This window comes from Falco peregrinus, chromosome 5, assembly GCF_023634155.1.
Source record: "Falco peregrinus isolate bFalPer1 chromosome 5, bFalPer1.pri, whole genome shotgun sequence".
NCBI classification, from domain to species: Eukaryota; Metazoa; Chordata; class Aves; order Falconiformes; family Falconidae; genus Falco; species Falco peregrinus.
The window spans coordinates 13,522,659-13,548,070 of record NC_073725.1 but is presented as its reverse complement, the minus strand read 5'-3'; the positions used below and the strand labels follow the sequence as shown (position 1 = coordinate 13,548,070).

The following is a 25,412-nucleotide window of genomic DNA, read 5'->3' as shown; positions in this document are numbered from 1 at the left end:
AAAAAAAAAACCAACCAAAACCTGTGGGGTTTTTTAACTATGTTAGCGTGTGGCGGTGTTGCATATTAAAACTTCAAGTCTATGAGATTATTTGTTAAAAGGCAATGTTTTCTAGGCATATTTTGTAATACTGGAATTGTGTAAGCTGTAAACCGATGTATTTTTCATACACAGTTCTGCCTCCTTTTGTGCAGACAATTCAATTCTGCGTTTTGCAGTGGGTCCTTTCCTGCTGCAGTTCAGGATGTAGTTTCCATTTTGTTTGGGCTTTTAAAGCAAGATCATTTGAGGTGGGGTTCAAGCTTTACTCAGATTTTAAATTGATGCTTGAAATTTAATAATAAGAGTCCGGTGATTCTTAACATTGCATTAAGTGGCTATGTTGGTGGAGTTACGTTAAGTACATAGCTGCAAAGCACACAGCTAGTACTTGAGAGAGTAGATATGAGGACTATGTGATCAAGTCAACAGGATGAAACCACAGCAATCTTAATATTGTACAATAAAATTTGCATAATCTTAATTATGGTCTGTAATTTTCTTCTCCTCCATTTGTGCTAATAAAGCATGCTCTTTTTAGAGAGAGACGCACACTTGGATATAATGAGATGCAAGTGCTGTTTATTCAGATGAGTTTCTCTGCCCTTTCAGGTCTGTGCAGTGAACTCGTGATGGTTATTACTAATATTTCTAGGCAGAAGTGATGGTTTATTTTTCTATGTTTTGCTGTCGGTTTCCCCTTTGATAACCTGATCTTTGAGTGTACACTTTGTATTAAAATGAGATTCTGTATTGAGGGTCAGTAATGCTGAATTGCATTTTTTTAAGATTGTATAAGATAATAACTATTTGGTCAGAATGAGAATGCTGCAAGGAAGACAGAATTGTTTAAAGAGCTAAAAATACCCTAAGAAAATCTCCTGCCTTTCCACTTTGCCTTCCAGAGTTTTAGATTTAACTTTGAAAAAACAATCTCCTCAGCGCCTCACTATCATACCACCATGGGGACCGTTGGCTGTCTTTAGCATGCAGTTGTTTGCCAAGTGTACTGTAAAATTAAGGTCCTGCTGCATCTTTTGGGGCCTCATTATGTTGGTAATAGAGACCACGCAGAGTCCTCAAGGCTTACGGAGTAGAGTCAGAGGAATATTGCAGATGGAACTCTGCTTGATTTATAGCTAAACTTGTAAAAATTACTAGCCTGTAAAAGGCTGTACGTGTGTAAATAATACACAGGAGAGAGCACATGGGCATGTATGTTAGCAGAGAGCAGTTATCTTTTTTTGCAGTTGTGGTATGTTGACTTACAATGTATCTGTTAAGACTGTGTTTGAACCGTTGTGCCTAGGATTTTTTTCCCCATGTTTACAAGTTTTCTTTGAAAAGAACTAAATGATGAATAAAAGTTTGACAGCTTCTATTTCGTTATCCATGGGATCCAAAAGGACTGAACTGAGCTTTGGTCCCACTTAGAATCGCAAGCTGGGGCTGCAGTGGGGGAAAGCGAGTGTGGTCATGATTGAAGGGTGGCGCTCTGCCTGCTGTGAATAGCCCTTGCTTTTGGGAAAGGGAAAAAGTAAACACAGTGAAGAATTAGAGAGGAAAGCAGAATTCTTGCAATAGAGGACAGCTTGTTGGTCTGCATCTGGCATCATTTGAGCCACTTTGATTCTAGCCAGATTGGTTTGTGCCAGAATTTCCTTGTTGGTTGCTCAGGAGCGACCTCTGAGCTCCCCTGGGATGGTCCTGCACAAGGTATGGAGCGTGGGAGAAGGGTGAGAAATAAACTGGTTTAGTTCCTGTAGCCTTGTCTGTCTTGCGGTGTACTCCAGAGTGTTTCATGGAAAACTTTTAAACAAGTTTTATTCCTGGTTAAGAGGGGCGACTTAAGCAGCATCTGCGTTGCTAGCTGAGCCACACTGGTAACTGCGCCTGGATCAGTCAGGGCTGGCTCCCTCCAGTGCAGGCCGCCTGGTGTACATGCCCTGTGCCTGGGGATGACAGGAGAGCATAGGGGTGGCAGGCGATTTGACTTGGGAGGTGGGAGGGGACATGACACACAAGATGGCAGTGTAAGGCAGAGGGGGTCAAACGGGGAGCGTTTTCTTGCCAGTAGCCTCTTCAAGAAGGGTCCTTGGCATGGTTTTACCCTTGGAAACACACCTGAGGTTTGGTTTTGGTTGGAGGTGTTTGGATTGCTTGGTTAGAGGCTGGAAGGGACCCAATACATATGCAGTGGGTGGTCAAGGGCCCAGAAGTGAAATCGGGAGCCCAGATGTTTGGCAGAATGGGTCATGTACCCCTTACGCTCTCCACCGCTTGCAGGCTGGTGATGTGTATGTTTATTTGAAATACTCATCTTCTAGCATCTTGGGAGGGTGTACTACTCCCTTTTTGGAGGGTTATGGTAAGTTGGGTTTGTTGATGTTTGATGTGAAATAGTTTACACCAAAGTATGTTTTCATGTCCTGTAAAAAGGAGAACAATTGTTGTTTGTTAACTGAGAGGAGAGGAAAAGGCAGATTCCCATATTGCTGTTGAGAATCATAACGAAATAGGAAGCAGCTGGCATGGCTGTCAAGGCCGCTGCTTTTTCCTTTGCTTTTTATTTACACTGCAAAGAAAATGAAATTGCAGTGGCAGGGGAGGAAAAAATACTGTCCTGAAACTTGGCAGGGCCAGAACTGCAGCTGTCTTAACTGTTCTCCACCGCATCCCACCCCCTCATCCCCCCACCCCCCTTACCCCCTGGTAGTATGATCATGGGGAAATCATATCTGCCTTTGTCTGCTTTGCATACAGGTAGTGCTTCCAACATTTATTTTGGAGAAAAGATCCCTGCTGGAGATGTATGCAAATTTCATGGCCCATCCAGACCTGTTTTTGTCAATTGCAGCTGGAGCCACTCCTGAGGAAAGAATTATCTGCTTTGTGGAGTATTATCTCACAGCTTTTCATGAAGGCCGAAAGGGAGCGGTTGCCAAGAAGCCCTATAACCCTATAATTGGTGAAACGTTTCATTGCTCGTGGGATGTGCCTAAAGATAAAGTGAAAGCGTTCAGAACTAACGGTGCCTCCATGGTTTCTAAGGACCCAGCCAAGGAGTTTGGTCAGGACCAGTCCACGTGCTACAAGCTGAGGTTTGTAGCTGAACAAGTATCTCATCATCCACCGGTATCTTGCTTTTACTGTGAGTGCAAAGAGAAGAAAATGTGTGTGAACGCTCATGTATGGACCAAAAGCAAGTTTATGGGCATGTCAATAGGTGTTTCTATGGTAGGTGAAGGTAAGAACTGTGCTTTTATATTGTTTTTTTTGTTTGTTTAGCTAATGTTACGGGTGTCAACACAACAGAAATACAGATATTTTCCTGTTGCTTTCCCTCTGACCTTTCATTTGAACCTTGTGGCTATTTGCTTTTGTGAAGTTTGGAATTAAACCTGTAAGGTTCATACAACTTTTTCCTCTCCAGGCAGAATGAGACACACATTACATGTATAAATATATGCTTATATTTATGTGAGTCTGTTAATATGTAACTGTGCTTCAGATATGATTTAGTTGCAGTAGCAAAGGACTACTGACAGCATATTCTGTAAGAACGTTTTTATGTCTTGCTCACTTTTAAAATAATATGTGATTCAGTATGGGACAGTTTCACAATTGGAACAAAGCAGTAGGAAAAAACATGTTTTTACTTAAGCCTAACATTCTTTTTTCATAATTTCTGCAAAGAATCGTAGTTTCTGTAGTGTTTAGAGTCGGCATATTATCTCCAGCTTTATAGAAAGTGATGTAGTTGAGGTACAAATCATGATTTGCTGTATCATATATATATACACACACACACACACGGTCTGCTTTGTGGTAAGTCATTGCTCAACACGAATTCAGAAATACAGGGGGTCGTAACAAGTTCTTAATGGATGATCTGAACTGAAAGACACACCTGTGCCAGTGTCATTACCAACTGCTCACACACTGATTTAATGTTTCTAAGTCCCTTAGTCAGTCCCTTTTGCCATTTGAGGGTAATTTCCTGTCTATGGTTTTTAGTGTTTTGTCTTAACTAGGTCTTAGACTGCAGTAGAAGGACCAGGACAACTTATAGTAACTGCTTCTTTTTGGCATTATGTTAAATACTGTGATATTAAAGGTAGTAAAAAAGTAGAGGGGGAAATGTAGTAGTTTGGTTTTGCTTATGAAAAACAACAAAAAAATATGGTGAAAACTTACACATACATTTTGCTATTTCTACTAGTTAGAACTAAAGAACAAACTCAAACGGTGGAAAGGGCTACAATACCTTTGTCCCGATGGCAATAAATTCCTTTTTTTGTAGGAGAGTCATGCAACTTCCTTACTATTGGATTTGATATTGTTGTGATAGTTTATAATAAATAGGCTGTTTCCTTCTTCCTATGACTTAGGTAGTTTGCTTTTAGTATGAAATTAAGGAAGTTGGGAAGGGAGTGTCAAAGGGGATTTGGTCTTTCTGTCTCTGTCCTGACTGTACTACTGCCAGCCTGAGTCACTGGTTTAACTTGTGTTTTTCTGGTACATATTCATTTCTAGTACGCTCTTTCTCAGTGAAGGGAGCTATTTAATGGAAATAAACACTAAGTCATTTATGATTATGTAGGAGTAGGGAAATTCCTTTTTCTTGCTGCTAGCGCACAGTTTCCTGGGATTGGGGGTGTCTACTGTGGGGATTATTGAAGACTTCAAAGTCCTGATGTGTCCCAGTTTTGAGAGAAAAAGGGTCTAGGAATTAACCATTTCTCTGTCCCAAGGATTGTTTAATGTATTTTTGTGAGAATAAGTTCTCTCCTCCCCTCTCCCCTCCTTTTTTTTTTTTTTTTTTTTTTTTGTGTGTGTGTGGTTTTTTTACGATATCCCAAGAGTGGGATCATCTCTAAGCATGTGGAGGAAAGGTTATCAGGAGCAGTCAGTGTGGATTCACCAAGGGGAAATCATGTCTGACCAATCTAACAGCCTTTTATAATGGAATGACTGGCTGGGTAGATGAGGGGAGAGTGGTCAGTGTTGTCTACTTTGACCCCCATAGGCAAGCTCAGGAGTGTGGGTTACATGAGCGGGCAGTGAGGTGGGCTGAGCGGGCTGATGGCAGAGCTCACAGGGCTGTGATCAGCATCACAGAGTCCAGCTGGGGGTGTCCCCCAGGGGTCAGTGCTGGCGCCAGTCTCGGTCAACTTACTCATCAGTGACATGGATGAAGGGACAGAGCGTAGCCTCAGCAGGTTTCCTGATGATACAAAACTGGGAGAGCTGGGCGGGGAGAAACCTCATGGAGTTCAACAAAGGCCAAACAAAGTTCTGGGGAATAGATTGCTGAACCAAACAAAAGTACCCACTGACTTACAATGTGGAAAAACTGTGTCTGGATTTACACGTCTGGTAATGCAGAGCCTAATAACTTTTTAGCGTGAAATATAATTTGGAGTATGCCCTTTGTATTTAAGGCCATTTTATGCATTGCAGCATTTTAAATGGGATGAGTTGGTCTAGCAAAAAGTAGGTTGTAGAAAGGCATGCTGTTATCCAGAAGGTGTATGAATGTAGCTAAAATAGGTAGAAATTGAAGTTAGCTACTGGGAGAAGCTTTCTGACAACGAGGCTGGCCGGTAAGATTGTAGAATCTTACTTTAAACTGTTAAAACCAGATTAAGCGCATTTCCCAGGTATGGTTGAAGTATGATTTATCCTGCTTTTGATAAGAGGCAAAGTGACATCTCATGCATCATAGAAATCCCTGGGGTTTGTTTGGTTGATTTTTTTGCTGCTGTACATTGGATGATTAAGCTAATAATGTGTTACTGTTGGGTTTTTGTCTTGTCCCTTCCTCTTTTTTTCCCTCCCTCTATTATGAGGGAAAAATAAAAGCACTCAGCCCTTTTATTTGTCTGTTGCTGGAATTCACTTACCTGTGGGGGTGCCTTTGACTTTTTGTTAGATCAGTAAGGATTTTGGGTTCTGCCAGATGCTACTTGAAGTTTCCTGGATATCTCAAATACACCTGTGTCCGTTAGAGACTTCATTTAAATCATTCTGATGTTGGTATAGTAGTTTTGTTATACTGTGCATTCATTGATTACTATTTCATGTATGTGGGGGGGGGGAAATTCCTTTCAAACAGAGCATTAGAGAGCTTCGGTTAATGTTCTGGAAAATTCAGTGGTATCTTGTTCTAGTTCTGTTTATCAGAATGCATTTGTTGGAAATGGCCACGGCACCAAGCCTGTCAGGGTTCAAGGAGCATCTGGAGGATGCTTAGTCGTACACTTTATTTTTAGGTAGTCTGCGATGAGCAGGGAGTTGAACTTGATGATCGTTATGGGTCCCTTCCAACTTGAGATATTCTGTGTGATTTTATGACCTGTAACTTCGTTGTGACCTTAGTGCTGCATACAAACAACTGTGATGTGTTTTGAAACTTTGCTCTCTGCTGAATAGTTTTGTGTATGTCCTTGAAACAATTCAGTTTTTCTCCTGCAGTTGGCTATTTACAGAAATAAAATGGTACTGAAGTTTTGGGCCTATATTGTATAAGGGATATGCTGGTAATGTTTCTGTGGTGCTTTTGAAGCATATTTTTTAACTTGTCATAATGTCCTTTGATGTATAGAGCATGTTGCTTTTTATGCTTTGTTGTTAGAAACAGCAGTGGATATGCTAAAGTAGGATGTCATGGAAGTACAAAAGATTCTGTAAGAGTTTAAATAGGGGATCTGAGGACAGTATGGTCCTCTCGTGCAAAGGTTTCAGCTCAGAATCTTAATTCTACAATTTTTAGTGTATGTTGCACCTCAAAGTCACTAAAATTTTAATATTTTTTTTCCTAGCTGCAATTTTTGTTTGTTGATTTAAAGTGAGCATCAGTTACAGAGATGCAGAACGAGTAGGAAAGTACTGCTGGAAATCCGTGTTTTATATGCTGTTTTATATGCTAGCCCTTCATCTGTGGTTATGAGGGGTCTAAATCTGGCTTGCTAATGAAATGTCTCAGCTTTTTCTTCACTATACAACAAACCCCCCATTCTTCAGAGTAGTCAGCATTGAGTTTCCTCATGAGAAAGCTACCCTGAATAGAAGAAGAGGGTATTTTGCATAAAAGAATTAATGTTAATTATGTACTAATGAGAGAGTGAGGGAGAAGAGGGTGTAATGAATACGATCACATTAAGGTTTAAATTAGCAAGGGATGGGAGAGTCAATGTAAATATTTAATGTTTTTTTTTACGTGGTCCAAAGAATCTTCAAACAGATGGATACTGGTTGTAGAATAAGGATACTTCAGTGGAAAAGGCAGTGGTGAGCACACCCCAGTGTGGGCTGTGCATGTTCCTTTTCTGCTCTTGGGTTTTGCTCCAAAGCAGCAAAATCCAACAAAAAAAGTGTCACCTTTGATTCATGGGTTAATTTTGCAGAAGGCATAAAGTATGTTTAAGTGGATTGCTCTGTATTATCAAGTGGTTGGTTATGTCTTGTGTTTTCACTTCTGCTGTTTTGAATGTTTTAAAAAGTAGTGAGGTATAGGCTTCCAAAATTATTTTTTAAATATAATAAATATAATTTTTTAAAAATTATTTTTTAATTTGAAATGAACCTTGAAAAGAATTGATGGGTAGGGGAAAGGTTCAGTGCTTTTCCCAGGGTAAATCTAAATGAAAGCAATGAATGTTTTCACTTGTGTTTTTTCTGTTCAAATATGTGTGTATGTGTTTATAGATGTACAGGTCTATAATTTCTATTCCTGAGGCATTAGTGACTTTTTAATTTACTGACCCCAAAGATTGACTGCTCCATGCATCTAGAGCTGCCTAAACCTTTCTATTTTTTATATTACTAATTTTAATATTAATATTTTTTTAGCCCAGTGGTTTCAGAACCGTTTCCATATGGCATGGCACTCATTACTTAATTTAGCATGTGGCTCCAGCCTTTGGAAAATGAGCAGTGCAGCGCAGCTCGCTGGAACGTTTGTGAGACGATGAGAGTCCGGTTTGGCATCTCATGTTTTCCCATGTGAATCTGCACAGCTAGTGGTGTACTACAACCCTTGTGGGGTTCAGCCTGTACGTAACATACTCCTGTTTGTGCCGTGTTAGAAATGATGCAGACAGAGTGAAGAACCTGTTAAATTAGGAAGTTGCCCTAGGCCGTTTGTGTCCCACATACCATTTGTTGTTCAGATTGATCTCCATGCAGTCAGTGGGAAGCATTAAATTTACACATGCCTCTTCTGCAGCTTATTGATCCAGAGCCTCCTCTGGGTATTTTGTCAATATGTGTTACTGGAAAATCAATTCACAAAGCTGCAGCGCTAGTGAGGGACACGTAATAGTCAAACAGGGAAAATTATATGCCATGAGCATCGCTTCCTTTAGCGCAGGCTGAGGAGCTGTGGAAAGGAGCATGACTGCGAATACGCTGCCTTAGTCAAAAGCAGGAGTGAATGGTGTTGAGGACGTTTCAAGGGGGAATTTCAGAATTCCACACTTGTTTACAAAATGTTCACCCTTCTCTGTGGGATTTTTTTCTAATACTCTAGATTGCTCAATTCACTGTTCCTCCCAGAGTACTTACCTGATGCATTCTTCTGTGCATAATAGCTGCCTATAAATACTTAAGATCCTTTTCAAAGGAACTTGCAGTTTTCGAAATAATTCGTTGATGTGAGAGGAGGAAACATTACTGAAAATGTAGAATCTTCTACAACTTTTCATGTAAATTTATTTAGCCATTTTTAAATGAAAATGAAAAATGAATGATCCTTTATACTGGGGAAGCAAGGCAAGAAAAATAGCATGTGTATTTTCCAGCAGATACTTTTAAAGATCAGTCACAATGGAATGATACTTACAAGCAGATGTTAAAAGTACACGATGCTTTTAAAAATTACTGTTAGGTTTTAGGTTTTCTGCCTTTAATTTCTCAAGATTTAAACTCAGCAAGGTAGGGCATGAATTCAGATTGTGGTAGCAGTGACAAATGTTGACTCTCGGTGTCATTTTGGTTTCCTTTTCGCTGAGAGAGGACAGCTCTCAGTTCAGGCATGGTGGTACAGCTACAGTCTTCATGGTGCTTCAGTTAAACGAGGTTTTTCACGTGGACTCCGCAGATGATGGAATGCAAAGCTAAGAGTCATGTTACCATTACAAGTAGTATCAAGTTGTGGATATTTGAGATCTTCCCTTAATTCTATTTCGGATCATAATTATTGAGCTGGAGTCATGTTTCAAGTGACATAGCACTTGATTAAAAATGTATTTATTCAGGTGTTTAAGGAATTGAAAAAATGTGCTACCAGGTGCTAAAAATACTACCGTGAGATCTGGGTTCAGTTTTTAATATCTAACCTGCTGTGGTGGTTAAATATTTACACTGAAGGTCACTGCTGTTACTTGCTGTTTGCTTTTCAGTGTGCTTGGCAGTGTTCACTAGAGCCCTGTGTCCCTCCCACTTGAGTACGGAGGAACAAAGCTATCGATCCCATCAGAGAGACAAAAGCAAACCTGCAGTAACTCAGGAGGAAATTTGTGTTTATCATAACGGTTTCCTGTCATGTGAGGACATGCAGTGATGGTCAGAGAAGGACGGCTGGGCCTGGGGAAGCAGGAGGCTCTGGAGAAGCTCATGTGAAGGTGTGGTTCATGCATATGGTGAGGTTCTCCCCCAGCAGCAAGCACCACACCTGCTCACTGTACTGCTAGTACACCTTTTATCTTTAAAAACAAAACAAACCCAAAGAAACACAAAAACCTCACAACGACAAAAGCCCCAGAATTGGCCCGTTGGAAGCGGGTGCTGTTAGGGTGCTGTGCTTTCTGACAGTGTGAGGCAGTGTCTGTGCTTAGACCATGAAGACTGGGGAACCGTGACCTCATGGGTAGCACCGCAGGCTGTGTCCCACAGCTGGTTGCTGCTACATGTCTGTTTCCCACAATTCTAATGAAGAAAGTGGAGAATAAGTGGGAAGAGGAGAAGAAGGGAAGGCTGACAGACTTGAGTCTAAAACCTGTTGTAATTCCCCATGTGGAAAATGCCCAGCTGCAGACTGTCAGGTTTCCTTTCAGCGTTTGATCAGTACCCATTAGCTTTCTTTGATCCTTTCTGAATTACCATCATCTAGTTAAAAGGCTTCTTGATTGTTCTTTATTAATTTAATGTTATTACAGCATCCGTGTAATGAGTTTGATAAGTAGAGTTGTCTCTGTGAGTAGAAGTTTCTCCTGGTTGCGTGTCCCGCGTGAGTCTGGTAGTTCAGCCTTCCTGCAGCGTGTTCAGCTCGGTGGTACCTGCAGGTGTGGAGCCAAGGAAGCCTGAGGCAGAACGTGTGTGTGTGTGATCCAGCTGTGTCCTGGCTGTGAGGGTTTGGCACGTGACATGAGGAACTTGTGACTTGCCAAGGCAAAATGATTAAAAGTCCTTTCCAGACACTGCTTTTCTGTGTTTGTGCTTTTGTACTCTCCAGCGCATTTGTGTGAAACTTGCTGGAGTAGAAGCACTGGCTGTGTGGTTGCTAGCAGGCTGCAGCTTCAGAAGTCCTGAGAACAACTGCATAAAACTATTCCAGTCTGCAAAAGATGTTTTCCTGTGGAACAGTTTCAAAAGGCAGAAGTGTGACAAGTTGCAGAGCTTCCTGTACCTGCCTTTAGTTCCATTAATTGAAGCTGATATTTAAGACAATGTTTCTGTTACAGCTCTGCACTTTTAAATTTTGGATCTTTTTTAGGTTTGTGTCTTCATGCAGTGTTAAGGGCATATTTTTATGTTGGCAGTATAGTGCTTTCTTCCTATTTAGTGCTTTTTCGTCATTACATATGTCAGATAACTTTGCATAAGTAGTGTCGTTATTCCCTTGGACAGGTAGACAAACTAATCAATACCACTACCGATGTGTTCTTCCCCTATCTGCCCCAGGGTAAAGGCAAATTGGCTCAAGCTCATCTTGTTTCTAAACAGATGCTATTACTATGTCAAAATAATTTTCCTGATCTTTTAAAAATATTTCTGGGTTCTAAGTGCTTGCTGTGATGGGTTATTTTCAATCCCTGTTGTGAAGAATTACTTTCAAAGCTTTAATTTTTGCCTTTAGGCAGTTATTAAATGGGACACAGATGAGTGTAAAGCTCTGATGAAAAATATACTCCAGATATTTTGCATGATCTAATTCTGTGTGCAAGGTTTATGGTACTCTTTACCCAGTCTTATGTCCTGTTTGTCGTGAAGACCAAACTACAGCTATGGTGGGTACAAAGCTGTATTCTTAACCCCAGGGGAAGCTAAGACCTGATCAGACATGCAGCTTTCTTCATAGTTCCAAATAACCTTGAAAAACTGCTGCTGCTGCATGTTGTTGTTTTTAGTTACAACCCCGTAATGCTGGGGGGTGGAGGAACCTTTACCAGAATGAAATAGAATTGCCAGTAATTTTCTCTGCCTGGTGGAGACTTTGGTGTTGGGGTAACAGAGCAGTGGCCCCTCTTTGACTATGCAAGACTTTTGCAAAGGCTGTGTGGGAGACCAGGCATTTGGAAATGAAGGAGCAAACTTGTCGGAAATTTCTAGATGGCTTCCTTGAACATGTTTCCTTGTTGCACCCAGGCAGACCTAGAGAGAGCCTTTTGTTCCTACCAACAAATGCATCAATAAGAAATTAGTGGAGAGGACCTGAACATACCTGATTGAAGAGGCCTTTGGTTGTGCTTGTATATTTTTTTCTGGTGAGAGATGATGATATGACACTAAGTGAGCATCTGAGCCATTCAGTATGGCTTTTTGCAAGTAAACATTTTTTTCAGCCTTAACAGTTAATTGTTTGTCAGTAATACAAAATCAGTAATCCAGTCGGATTTTCTGATAGGCCATTTGGTGCCGTGAAGGACCCCAGGGTACACGTTCAAATTGCGTGGTTTTGAAAATGTCTCTTTGAAGAAGTTTGTTCCAGAGGGAAGACTTTTTTTCTTAGCAGACAGTACCTCCTTCAAGCAAGCTGCATGTTGTGCTCTCTGTGGAAGTATGTTTTGATGACAGTAATTGGTCCGTGACTGTCAGGTCTTATCAGTGAACTTTTATCATTTCACTTTCAACCTTTTTCCTACATAGGTGTTCTTTACTTGATGGAACATGAAGAAGAGTATGTTTTCACCCTGCCTAGTGCCTATGCTCGCTCAATACTTACCATTCCATGGGTGGAGCTTGGAGGGAAAGTCAACATCAATTGTGCCAGAACGGGCTATTCTGCCACGGTCACGTTCCACACCAAGCCGTTCTATGGAGGGAAGGTCCACAGGTACGGGAATTACTGTCTTATTCTTGTTTGCCTGCTACTGGATTTCAATGGAAAAACTCTTGGGCATCTGTTTGGTTCTTCTGTTGGAGTATTTTATAGACAGATATCTGAATTTCTGTTCCTATTACTGTCTGAGGTGACTTACAGCTTTAGAGCACAGTTTATTGTAGTTATACATTTTTATATAGTTTAACTGAGCTGGATATATTTCTGTCATTAAACTAAAGTGAATGTATTCTTCCACGCTTTGTTGCTTGTAAAAATCGCTGTAAGTGCAAGATCAGAAAAAAGTACAGAGAGAAGGCAGTATTTCTGCCGCACCAGCTGCTGCTTCTGTGCAAGTCTTGTCAATGAACTGGTAGTGGAACTCAAGTAAGGAGGAGAGAAGTGAAGGTTTTGCGGCCCATAGCAGTAGCTCCCTATTGAGGATTCCCATCTCTGCACTGAAATTCCAGATGATGAAGATATTGGTTGTGTTATTGTGGTGTAACTCCGGCCAGCAACTAAGCCCCAAGAGTAAATGTGAGAAAACTCATGGGCTGAGATAAAGTCACTTTTGTAGGTGAAGCAAAAGCCCACACGCAAGCAAAGCAAAACGAGGAATTCATTCACCACTCCCCATGGGCAGGCAGGTGTTCGGCCATAGCCAGGAAGACAGGGCTCCATCATGCATAACGGTTACTTGGGAAGACAAGCTCCATCACTCTGAATATCTCCCCCCTCCTTCTCCCCCCAGCTTTATACACTGAGCACGACATCCTGTGGTCTGGAATATCCCTGGGGTCAGTTGGGGTCAGCTGTTGAGCTGTGTTTTCTCCCAACTTCTTCTGCCCGCCCCCAGCCTACTCGCTGGTGGGGTGGGGTGAGAGGCAGAAGAGGCCTTGGCTGTGTAAGCACTGCCTAGCAGTCACAGAAACGGCTCTGTATTATCAGCGCTGCTCCCAGCACAAATGCAAAACGTAGCCCATACTAGCTACTGTGAAGAGTGACTCTTATCCCAGCCAAAACCAGGACAGTGTCTTTGGTTCCCCTTCGTTAAGGGTGTGAAGAGGAACTGTGCAAGACAGCTTCGTGTCTTACTTCCATGCTCAAGTTGATGACCCAGTCATTAATGTACACAGACCCCTTTCTTGTTCTGTCGCGGTGTCCGTGAGAAGGCTGTGCTTTTGCGTGGTTACCTCCGGTTTATTTCAGTTGGTCTAATTGTTCTGTATGTGTATCAACCATTTCCATGTTGTGTTCAGGCAGATATCAACATTAGGCTGTTTTGACAGGGTTTTTTTCTCGAAGGTGTATATTGATGATTGGTGCCATCAGGGTGGGTGAAAATTGGGGACAGTTGTGCTGTATTAATTTTATAATTTAAAACCAGTTGAGTTTACAGATTACTTACGTGGCTTGCTGAAGCACGTGTGTGCATGTTCATAGACACACACACAAAACTTCTCCCTGCATTTTGGATTTCCAGTCCTGCCTATCTGTTTTGCTCGCTCTCAGAGCAGTTCTTGGACCACCAAGGTAGCTTTACTCATTACCTCTCAGCAGCTAAGACATAAACTTGCAGAGCTAAAAAAGAAAATAAAGGTACCTGAAGTCTTTGACGTGAGTATCTGACAGCATAACGTTCAGGTGTGAAAATAACACGTGTACTGAAAATGTCACCCAAATGTCAGGAGCTGTTTTTCAGGCTGATGAGGTAAACAGTTCTGGGTTCAAGCTGAGCATCAGAGTTTTAAGTTGAATTAGTGCTGTACTTTGGGAGAATGTCATCCAAAAGGTATTGCTGCATTAGCAGAGCTTCCTTGGGTTGAGTCTGTCTTTTTGGAGACAGTGTCACTACTTAGCTTGAAAAATGACTTTGTAGACGTAGGAAGCTCCTTGTAGCTTAGCTGCGGTAGTGCTTTCATTTGCTGATAATAAATGGGGTCAGTTATTTCAGTGGGTTTTTTTTTCTTCCTTCTTGAATTAGGGTTACAGCCGAAGTGAAACACAATCCCACTAACACCATTGTATGCAAGGCGCAGGGAGAATGGAACGGTACGCTGGAATTTACTTACAGCAACGGAGAAGCCAAAGTGGTTGACACTAGCAAACTGCCAGTTATCAGGAAAAAGATCCGGCCGATAGCAAAGCAAGGCCCACTGGAATCAAGGTAAGGGCGGAGGTGTGCGGTGTTCTGCTTCTGAACCGCCGACGGGAGCGGAACGGGGAAGCAAACTGCAGTCATGGATGGTGTGGCTCAAAACCGCCTCGCTTCCTACGGCACGTTAATCTGGGCACAAATAGGTGAAGCTGTGTATTGGTTCTTGGGAACATAAATTACATTACAGTGGTGTGTACATCAGTTTTGTAGATGGGCAGAATGCTTGTATGTGTTTTAATGAGCATTTGGAAAATTGTAATGCCGTGTTTTCACCTGCTTTTTTGAGTGATTCTAACATGGTAGTCAAATCAGTCAATTTGTTGCAAATAATGTTGCATCTTAGGACTTACACTGGAATTTCTTGTTCTATATGTTTTAGAATATATATATGTATGTAAATGTGTAATATGTGAGATACAATGACACACACTCTTGAGGGCTCTCAGCTCCCACATCACATGCTTAACTGACTGGGTACCTTAGGAAAAAAACTTGTTCTGTTATTCACTGTCAATAACTGTTGATGCTTATCTTCAGAAACATCAATATTTTTATTGAATTTAGGAACATTTTATTGGAGGATTTAAAAACATGAGTTAAGCTTCATTGTATTATATCTAAATATGTTCTTTTTATTGTACAAAGGTGTGTCTTGGGTTATTGTGCAGGGTCAGATGTCATTTTCCTACTTTCTAGACACGCTTGCTTATCACAAACTCATTTTTCCCCTGTAGTTTTGGAACAGAATGGTTGGAGTAAATAAGGAAACCAGTAGCTCTTCAGTGTCTTTATTGTATTTTTTGATACTAGTAAGCGAATTGCAACTATCCAGTGTTTCGGCAGGATATGCAGTTTTATCAGATTGTAAACAGAACTCATTTAAACATCCTAGGGAATATGTGAAAGCTGCAGTCAGCTACTTCTCAGTATTTTTCTGAGTAGAGTTTCTGCTAAGCTAATATAGCGTGAGAAGGCATCGCGCCTGAATCCAGTCCGTTGTGTGAAAACCAAATTTGGTTATATTCTGATAATTATTGTTAAGTGGGAATACAAAGCACAGACCTAGAAGAGCTCCCTAGAATCAGTGCATCAAGGCGTCTGTTAGTAACCTGGTGGGAAGAGTCAGTGTCCCTAGAATCAGTGCATCAAGGCATCTGTTAGTAACCTGGTGGGAAGAGTCAGTGTCCCAGTTTAATGTCCTCTTGGCTTTTGGCTAACATTCCCTTATAATTCAAATATTTAACTGCAAATAAACACATGTCATTTTGGAGTGGATCATCATTAAAGCACGTGATCAGGAAATTATAAAAATGAATGCATTTGCTTTGAGAAAAAAGCTCAGGTTGTAAAGAGTCAGGAACATGAACAAAAACTGTTGAGGTTAACTTGCATGGCAAAATACTGGGAGTTGAGCAAAGCTGAAAATCTGATCCACAAATGCAATGAATATCCTGGGGGAGCGATGGTTCACAAGCTATGTGACTTGCAAAAATGGCATGGAGAACATGGCAGCAGCCTGCCTCTCCTCATACTGTGGTCCAGCTGCGGCAGAAGCATTCTCACCCTGTCACTTGTGCTCTTTCTCCGTCACGCAGGCACCTCTGGCAACATGTCACCAATTCTCTGAAAGAAGGCAATATTGATGCAGCAACAGAACACAAGCACCGCCTTGAAGAGAGACAGCGGGCAGAGGAGAGGCAACGCGTGGCTCTTACAACGCCGTGGAAACCGAAATATTTTGTCAAAGAGGTACTTTGTCTTATTTTAAAGACCCTATCGCACGTTTCTGCATACAGGCGGATGCTGGTACAAATTTGTCAGTGGTTTTTACCACAGGCTAGTGTTGCTATATACCGATTGTTTTAAATTCTGCTTTTGCCAGAGTCTGGCAGCAATGGATTTTTCCTCGTCCATATTGTAAACACGTTCACTTTCCTTGAATTAGGTTTATTTTAGCCTGAATCTTTGGTACCTAGTGCTAGGTACTTAAAGCAATGTTTCTTTTACCTTAAAATCCACAGTTTAATTTGTAAATGCTGTGTACTCACATCCCCTGCTAATCCTGACCTCAGCGTATTAAAGTGAGCGCAATCTAGGGATATTTGCCCAATGTAAGCAAGCACAGACATCTTAAACACATCTGCTTGTGATGAAATAGATCTTACTGAGTTCGTCTTTGCCCTTTCTTAGTGGGAAGGGGGAAGTGAGACTTGGGGAATTACAACGTGACTGTTACGTTAGCCTGTATGTGCAGCTATTTACACCAGCAGTTCATCTGTTCCATCTTCCCATTGCTTCTCTTCCTCGTGATCTCTTTCCCCTCCTGCCCAGATTCCCTGTAAATTCATTAAGCACGGAATTTTCAGATGACAGGGATGGTTTCTTGTGTTGATTCGTATTTAGCTTTTATGTGGACATACACAGATGAAGTATGTATAAATCTTGTTTGTAAACTCTCCCTTATTTTCTTGCAGGGTGATGGTTGGCTATACTTGAATCCTCTCTGGAAGACCCATTGACGGGATAGAGCAGTTGCCTCATAACTTTACCTTAAAGGCATTAAAATGATACAGTATATAACTTCAAGATGTCATTGAATAGGTCGTGTTATCAGAAGATACAAATGAGAAGCTATATACTGTGAACGATGCATCTCAAAATAACCACAAGCTCAAGTTTATTCAGGAGCCATTTTGTGTGTATGGATACACAAACACACGCGCACATGTCCCTATATACACATATATACACACAGTGTGTATGTGCTTGTGTGTGTATTATTTACACTACATGTAAACACGTATAAACACTAACAGTGATTTAAAGACCTTTTCCTCTTAAGTTTTAGGGCATAGAACTCTGGCTGGACCCAGCCAGGGTTCCCCGAGTTGTGTGCTTGCAGGATCAGGCCCTATGCTAGTATTTAAGAAAATACTTTTTTATTAGTACTGGTTAAGGTTTTTCTATTTTTCACTTTTGCCAAAAATGTTTTGCACTTAAAATGTGATGTGTCACTTAATGGTAGTCATTCTGTCTAAACAGTCATGGAGTCACCCTGGCGTGAGAACGATGCACTGACAGCGCGCTTGCTCTGCGAGATGCTGGCTTCAGAGCACGTTGCCTGTCACTTAACGAGCGGGGGGGTTCTGCCATCTTGTAAGAAGCAGCAATACCTTCTCGGGACCCTTGTTCGCGCTAACCCATTGTGTCCTCGCTTTTTTGTCGGTTCATACTGCCAGCTGTTCGATAGGTCTCTGGTCAGCGGTGAGCCAGCTGCTCTGGTAATTGTGATCTTGCTGTGCGACGTTCCCCGACCACTGTCACGCCGATGCTTTTGGGTTACGTGTTCCGCCAAGTCCCTTCTGGCAGGTGTAGGTGTGGTGTTCCGGCTACATGCCGCTCTTGCCTCAGCCTTCCAGCCCCTTGTAAGAGAGGCAGCACGCCGGCCGAGCTGCGCCCGAGGCCACCCCGTGCCCAGCCTTGCCTTCCACGTGAAACCACTGCTGCTGTGGTCACGCTGAAATGCCAGGCTGTGCGTTGAGGTGAGTGAGGCTGGGTCGGAGTCCTCTGTCCGGGTGTGCTGCTGTGACGGGCATGAGCCTTCCCCACCAGCCGAGAGGTGGGTTCGCTGCGAGGTTAGACAGAGATCCTCTGGTCAGAGCCCTTCACGCCGTGTTCAGGCTCCAAGCAGACCTGTATTTTAATTTCTTCTGCTTTTGACGCAGTCGATTGCTTCTGGATGGAATCTTTGGATGAATAGGGGATATAACTAGCCTTCTCAGATGAATGATCTTCGGATGGAAAAGTAACAATTTAGCGAATTATTACACCGAGACAGTAACCTTATTGATGAAACAAATGAAATGTGATAGAATTTGTTTTGTAAATTAAGAAAAATAATCCTGTAGCTTGATTTTCCTTTGTAAGGTAACCACTGTGCCACTAAAAGTGGATTCTAGGAGCGTGTTAAGACTTTGTTGCTTTTTAGTTTGCATTTGTTCAACGTGAAGATGTTTTTGAGAGAAGTGGCAACAAAAGGCACACACAAAATGTGCCAACTTCTGCTCAGTGCTTCGTTCTACAGTGCCCCATAACGAAACCACTGTATTTCTAACATACAGTAGCATGGATGCCTACCTGTCTGTAGTACTGATTAATTTTGTGCCTTCTGTCTGCTTTCTTAATACAGTAACTTATGCTTTATAGTTACTACACAAATATATTTAGGTCAAAGCACTACTCATGTCTGTTCTTGTGCATCCTGCGTTTTATAATTATTTTTTTGGTAGACGTTAAGATCTCTTGAGCAACTCAATAAGGCTAAACAGGGTTGGGGGTACACAAGGAAACATGCCATTAGTTGTTCATTTGGGCATACTTAATAGATCTTTACATTTAAACTTCAGATCCCTATTTAATGAAGGTGTGGCTCCTTTTTCCTCCTAAATGCTACTTTGTCTGCTTTTATGTCCTTTTTTTGCACATTAGAAAGATTCATGGTAAAGATTATTTAAATACTATTTTTAGAAAAATGGACTGTATGGGCTTGGTTTTGTAACTGAAGCTTTTTTTTTAAAGGGAAAAAAAGCAACCTTATTTTTAGAAATAGCTGATGTTTTTCTGTAACAAGACCAAAATGATGCTGTCGTAGTAATCACTGAAGTGCTACCAAGTATCATCAGGAAAACACATACTTTATCACTCGCAAGAACTACCTTTATAATGGATCCACTCTTGTTCTAGAGGTTAGTCTGATAAGTACCTAGCAGCATTCGTACAGTTTGTAATATCAACACAAAGAACAATCAAAAGTACTGAATTAAACATGGAACATGCTCCCAGAACTTCGATTTTCATACACCAAAGAACAAGCCACACACCCCCCAAAAACAGCCATTGCAAACCTCTCTTGTCAGGCGTGCAGGCCTGCGCTCTGGAAAGAGTAGACCTCTTTCAGCTTTGATGGTGTGACTGTCGAGGCTACGGAGATGCTGTAGCCGTTCTTTTAAGGAGAAATTTGACAGATTTTATGCTTGTAGTTTACTGAAGATCTTTTCTGTCTGCATGGTTGTCTGTTTCTGCATGCTGAGGACATTCCACTTGTGCTCTGATAAATGTTTTGGTTTGTTCCGATGCTGTGAAGAAGCCCCCTGATGCCATTTACCACTGTTTCTTTTCCAAAGTAACTTGGGAGGGACAAATGTAAAAATAGTCCTTTCTGAAAAGATCCCATCAGTGAGAGATTCTAGAACAAGACACACAAGTGTCATTTTATTTTCTGATAGTTATGTGTTCAGTATATTTTACGGGACTGAAAAGTAAATATTCATAAGCCTTATTCTGTAGGTTGTTCCAATAGCTGTCTTGGACTTGCAAGTAAATATTTTCCTTTTCAAGTAGCCAATGTACGCTCTGCATTGTAATGTAAAAACCTCCATGTACTTTAGGGTTTTTTTGTGTGCACACTGGTAGAAAGCCTATGCAACCTTTTTCTTTCTTAAATTAGAAATGTAAAGAAAGGAAATTTATACCTTTATCATTTAAAAGATGCTCTGGCAGTCTCTTCTGATTTGCCATCCTTTCATAATCTGTGACTTTAAAATGACAACGCTCATGAATAAAAGATTTGTTTCATTTAGTAGTGGGATGCCCTTTCTCTTTCCCTGGAAGCATTAGTTAACCGCTGTCAGATACGTGGATGCCAGGAGCGGTGTACAACACTCGGTGTACCTGTGAGCTGTTTGCATGGTTGACAGAAGTGACTGGTCAACTGAACCGTTGTTTGTTGTGGGGTTTTTCTGCCCCGTTCATGCTGCCAGACACTGCATAGGTAAGTTTCTGTTTAAACTGGACAGCACTCCGCAGGGAAAAGGGGGCTGGGCAACATCACGGCTTTAGGAAAGGCCGGGCAGCTTAGGCCTTAATTTGACTAATAAAGAGTTAACAGGTTGAGGTATTTCCTTGTTTCTGAATATCATATTGCATCTAACTGTTGTTGTTAAGATGAGATACCTCTTAAAATACAACTCTTAAATTATTGCAGCATTGGACACTTGCAGGGGGAGGAAAAATACACTTAGAGGCATCGTGGATCCTGGTCGACATTTTTCAAGTGTTAAGATAATGCAGTTCTGGTTTATTTTAAACATTCATCCACAGTGTTGGAAACAATCGTGCCAGAACACTTTGTTTTTATCCAAAACAGAAAAAACCCTGGCTGTAAATAGGGCAGGAAGTGCTACCTAGTTGTGTTCCTTGTCTTCTGTCACCTTGCTTGAAGGCCATGTCTTGGAGCAGGTTATACCTTTGGTTTAAAGACATTGTTGCATTTGTCATAGCCAATTATTTTCAGGTTTTACTCATAGTGGGACTGATATGTACACAAGGCTGACTCAAAGCATTTAACTGGCTTTTCAAGACTAAATATATTAAGATATATAACTAATGACTTTTCTGTCCCTCTGTTACGGAATTACTTTTACAGGTGAAAGTATTTCTTCTGGAATTACCAATGGTACTGCCTGCCCTCACTGCTTTAAACCGTAATGATTAAGTGATACAGAACTTACACACTGGACACTTGCAGTTTTAGTTCCTTAGCAATTGAAGACTACAGAGTGGCTTAAGCATTTATTTATTATTATTATTTTTACTTCAGCTTCCATTGCTTGTGGCAGCTATGCTTCAAAATCTACAAAATTTGACCTAGTAGATAACAAAAGGATGGCTAAGCAAATAAGCTAGTACGGAAGGTATGTTTGATAACGATGCAAGATGGTAGTATTCTTTGTTGGTACCAGTGTAGCTCAGTTCTCAGAGGGAAGAGGCAGATGTTAGTTTAGCCAGGTAATGTGAGGGTGCGGTTGGAGAACCAGGTAACCTACGTGCTCTGCAGGAACCAAGGAAGGAGTAACTTTGTAACTTCTTTTTTTTTTTCTAAGTGGCTGCCTTAGTGACTTCAAGTTTTCATTTCATTTTAAACAAAGAACATTGGCAGAAGCCTTGAAGTTAAGACAGAGTTAAGAACGCTCAGGTAAGTGGTAGGCAGCTTTAGCCCCAGGCTGGCTAAGATTCCTGTAGTTAGCTAGCTTTGTTCTCCCATACCTTTAAAAATGCTATAAACATTGACAGGATTCACTTGGAGAACACTGTCAGCTAGGACAGAAAACAATCTGACAACTGTAAAGCTGCCTCAAGATGGGAGGGCAATCCTTTTTTTTCCTTTCTAAAAACAAGGCTGAGTTACGGCCAAACCCCAGCCTGACCAGCAGCATCTGTTCTGCTGCCTCTCAAATGTTACATTGCTTATTTCTTGCCAACAGGGAGGGGGCAGGATGCAGATTTGCTTCAGAGCAGCAAGGTACTCCGAATCACACATTGCATAATCGCCCCTTCTGCTTCTGGGTAAGCAACTGCCACAGCTGGAGCTCTTCCAGCTGCTGGGAGCATTCACTGCAACATGTGTGTATTTGGGAAAGATGGCCACTACAGCCACCTTAATTTCATTGCAGCAGAGGCCCTACATTTAGCTTAATAAATTTAAGCTGGAAGGACGTTGAGTACCTGCTGTGGATTCCTTACAGCAGCCTTGTGAAGTCAGCAGATTTACATTACTGAGTTCAAATGACTTAATTTGTCCCTGGGACAATAATGTGTTGCTTATGAAGTTAAACACAACAAAACCGACGCAACGCCCTTAACACAAAACTTGAATTAACTTTATTTTCCCCTACAGTCAACAACTGGTCTGCATTGAGCTTTAAAGCAACAAAATAAAATGAAATCTCTGAACGACGGGGGCCAGAAATCCAGATTTAATTACCTTTGTGAAAATGTTGCAGCTGTATATTGGTCTGTATAAACCATCGGAGTCAAAAATGAGTTCATAAATCAAAAAAATATTCTACACCTTGGGAAAGAAGTCAGCAGTAACATTCTCACAGAACACTGTAAATTTACATTTTCTTCATGAAAGGTACATACTATTCTGCATTTTACATCAAATCATTGATGCAAGTTTTGTTTCTATAAAAAGTTACAACTGTGGCAGGAAAACAAACTGCAAAACCCTTTCATTTTAATTAAAGAAAATTTTCAAGTCTGTATAAAGCCTTCCCATAGCTGGAAAGTGAACATGTTCAGTCTCCATTTATATTTTAGTGCATTTAATCTGATGGTTTTCACCACTTTAAAAAAAAAAAAAAACCAAACTGAACAAAATAACCAGTATAAAAGACAGACAAAGCAAATAACGCTATAGCAGGAATTTCTTCAATTGATTTAAGCACTCTAAATAAAAACGCAGAGAAACAATTTCCAGAAAAACTACCCTCACAAGAAAGGCAGTGAGGGGGGGCGGGGGAAGAGGTTTGCAAATCCTCTACCTCCGACAGCCACAGAAAAGGGGGTTTGTATACCTGTCAACCTTTTTTTTTTTTTTTCCCCCATTAAACAGGCTATACTTACTTTACCAAATGTAAACATTTACCTAAAATAGTTTAATTTCTGTTCTGAAGCACCAGCGGCCATGTGGTGCTCAGCTATGTGTTACTATAGCATTCATTACTGTCGTCTCGGATTTTTCGGGAGGATACAGATTTAGCCCTTGTATCTCTGGTGTGCAAGATTTGCCTTGTCTACCTTAGGAGAGGACAGTGGAAGGCAGCAATACTGCAATCCCATGTTAAACCAAAGCAGCTTGCCCAGTCTAAACTAGCATCCAATTGATCTGTCCTGTCATCTCTTGTGACAACTGCAGCTTTGCTTCTCTCCCTCCAGATCAAAACCAGCCTGCAGCAAGAGTAAAGAGGACACTGAAAGAAACCATTGAACAATAATCATGGGAGTATCTTATTGTGAAAGTTTAATTTCAGAGCGCTCTGCTTCCTCTTAATCGTTGAAAACAAGTCATTTTTAGATTTCACCGTTCCCGTTTATGTGCTGCTGCTGTTCAGCTGAACAGCGTTTTCCAAAAAAGATTGACAAGTATGCATGTGCCGAGGACCAAATTACAGGGTTCTTTGGTAAAGTCAGTCCAAATTCTCAACAGATTTGAAGGATAATATGTACCAATAAAAAAAATGCTGCTAGACTTGGATAGCAGCTCTGTCTTGCTTCACATTACAAATCTAAAACAGCTGTTCTCAATAAGCCAATATTTTTAATCAGACATTGCCTGAAAATTTTGTACAATATTCTGGACCAATGATGGTTCTGTACCCTCATGTTGCTGTGAAACATGACTTGAGCTAAAGGCAAAGACTGGTTATCTCAAGGACAACTGCTTCATATTAGCAATCAGAACAGTGTATTTAAACTGTCTTCCTGTTGGGTCTCTTGCCTTTCTTTAAAATTAGTTTATTCTTAATGTAGCCACGCTTCCTTTTGGAGGTCTAAAAAGAAAAACAGAATAAAATGTATTAGTTAATGATTTAGTCTTGACCGCGGTTTAATGATGTGCATCATTTTTAGAGAGCTTAAATGGTAAACCCTCAATCAGGTATTATCCAGCTGTTATTTTTTTAAAGTTGGGATTGTTAATCGATGCCCAACATGTGCTTTTGCACATGATGTACTTTTTGTGAGCCCCATCTACCAGACCTGTAGAATTGTCTAAGCTTGTGCTGAGGCAGAATTAATAATTAACCAACATGATAAAGCTCCAAAACGCCCAAAGAGCAGAAGCAGTGTAGAGCGTTAGTTTTGTTTGGAAATACAATCTTGCATCTTTTGCACTATTTGATTCTTTTAGAAGTTAGCAAGATGACAGAAATATTTGCTCAGAGCAGCATTTTCCAAAGAGAAAAACTGAATAATCACATTTTAGTCTTTAGTCCTCTGCTCTTGGTCTGTAGGCTAGTTAGTTCTTTCTGCTCATGCGTCTTTATCAGCATATTTTAGATTTATTTTTTAAGGTAGTAATGGGGGGGGGAAGCATTAATGTTAATATTACCTAAGACTAACTTCAAAGTTGTATAAATAGAGTTAGTTTGTGGCAGGTAGAACTGTACATTTAACATGCCTGCCACGACAAATCAAGACAGCAGGCAGCTCCCACACTGGCTGCACTTAGAGCCTGCTGGTAAGCACAGCAATCATGTCAATTAAATACAGCTTTTTAATAACAACAACAACTTTTTTATTATTATAAAGTGAGACAGACACAAAGTAATGCGTAATACTCGGACGTGACATCTCTGAGCTTGAGCAATGTCGTTCCTAACATGAGAGGGCGATAGGAGATGGACTGAATTCCCAGTAAGGAAGCAACTGCTGAAAACCTGTGGCTACTAAGCAGCCCTCAGAATCCATTTCAGAAATCCTAGTTTGGACATTCGCCCCATGCTCGTTCTCCCATTCCTTAACGGCAAGTAGAGCCTGTTCGTTGTACTGCAAGTGTTGGTGATGGATCAGAATTTGCATCAATTTTTAACCTGTCTCAAGACAAAGAACCGACACGTCCACAGCTTAAGTGGGGTCAGCGCACCTGTTATGAATTAGTACAGCCTTACTTGTCACTTAAGATGAGAAGTTACACTGTAAGTGTATGATGGGTACAGTAAAGTTTATAAACTTCCTTTCAAGATACATCTAGCTTCAGTGGCAACTCCCAAATACCTTATTTTATGAACTTCCATCAAAACACCAAAAAAAAGCATCTCTACCCTCTAACATTCCTTACTTGTATTTCCAGGACACAGTGCAAGTTCACTGCCTCTACTGATTTAGTTTGTTACACGTTTGTTTCTGGCAGGATTCTGGAATTGCTTTTGCAACATATAGTTGAATATATAGAAAACAGATGTTGTGAAGGAGATGGCTGCTAAGAGTCTCCCCAGCTCCCCTGGTAACACGCCTTTCTAAATAGGCTGAAGTAGCACACCACAGCTAACGCTTTTAAAACCGTGAAGATGACTTCAAACAGTAAGCAGCCAGACACTACAGTTCCGTCAA

At 41.0% G+C, this 25,412-nt stretch overlaps 2 protein-coding genes across 3 annotated transcripts in view; one reads left to right on the top strand and one right to left on the bottom strand.

Annotated features, from left to right (window-relative positions):
* The window catches only part of OSBPL10 (oxysterol binding protein like 10), a 121,163-nt gene extending 101,066 nt beyond the window's left edge, over positions 1-20,097 (top strand). For both annotated transcript variants that reach the window (XM_055806993.1, XM_055806992.1), the window contains exons 8-12: positions 2,803-3,286; positions 12,130-12,316; positions 14,286-14,468; positions 16,055-16,208; positions 16,934-20,097. In XM_055806993.1, coding sequence (XP_055662968.1) covers positions 2,803-3,286; positions 12,130-12,316; positions 14,286-14,468; positions 16,055-16,208; positions 16,934-16,978 — 1,053 coding nt within the window. In that variant the 3' untranslated portion in view covers positions 16,979-20,097. The remainder of the gene's footprint in view (positions 1-2,802; positions 3,287-12,129; positions 12,317-14,285; positions 14,469-16,054; positions 16,209-16,933) is intronic.
* Positions 20,098-22,155: 2,058 nt separating this feature from the next.
* Positions 22,156-25,412, bottom strand: part of STT3B (STT3 oligosaccharyltransferase complex catalytic subunit B) — a 52,806-nt gene continuing 49,549 nt past the window's right edge. Inside the window, exon 16 of the mRNA XM_055806991.1 lies at positions 22,156-23,851. Coding sequence (XP_055662966.1) covers positions 23,771-23,851 — 81 coding nt within the window. The 3' untranslated portion in view covers positions 22,156-23,770. The remainder of the gene's footprint in view (positions 23,852-25,412) is intronic.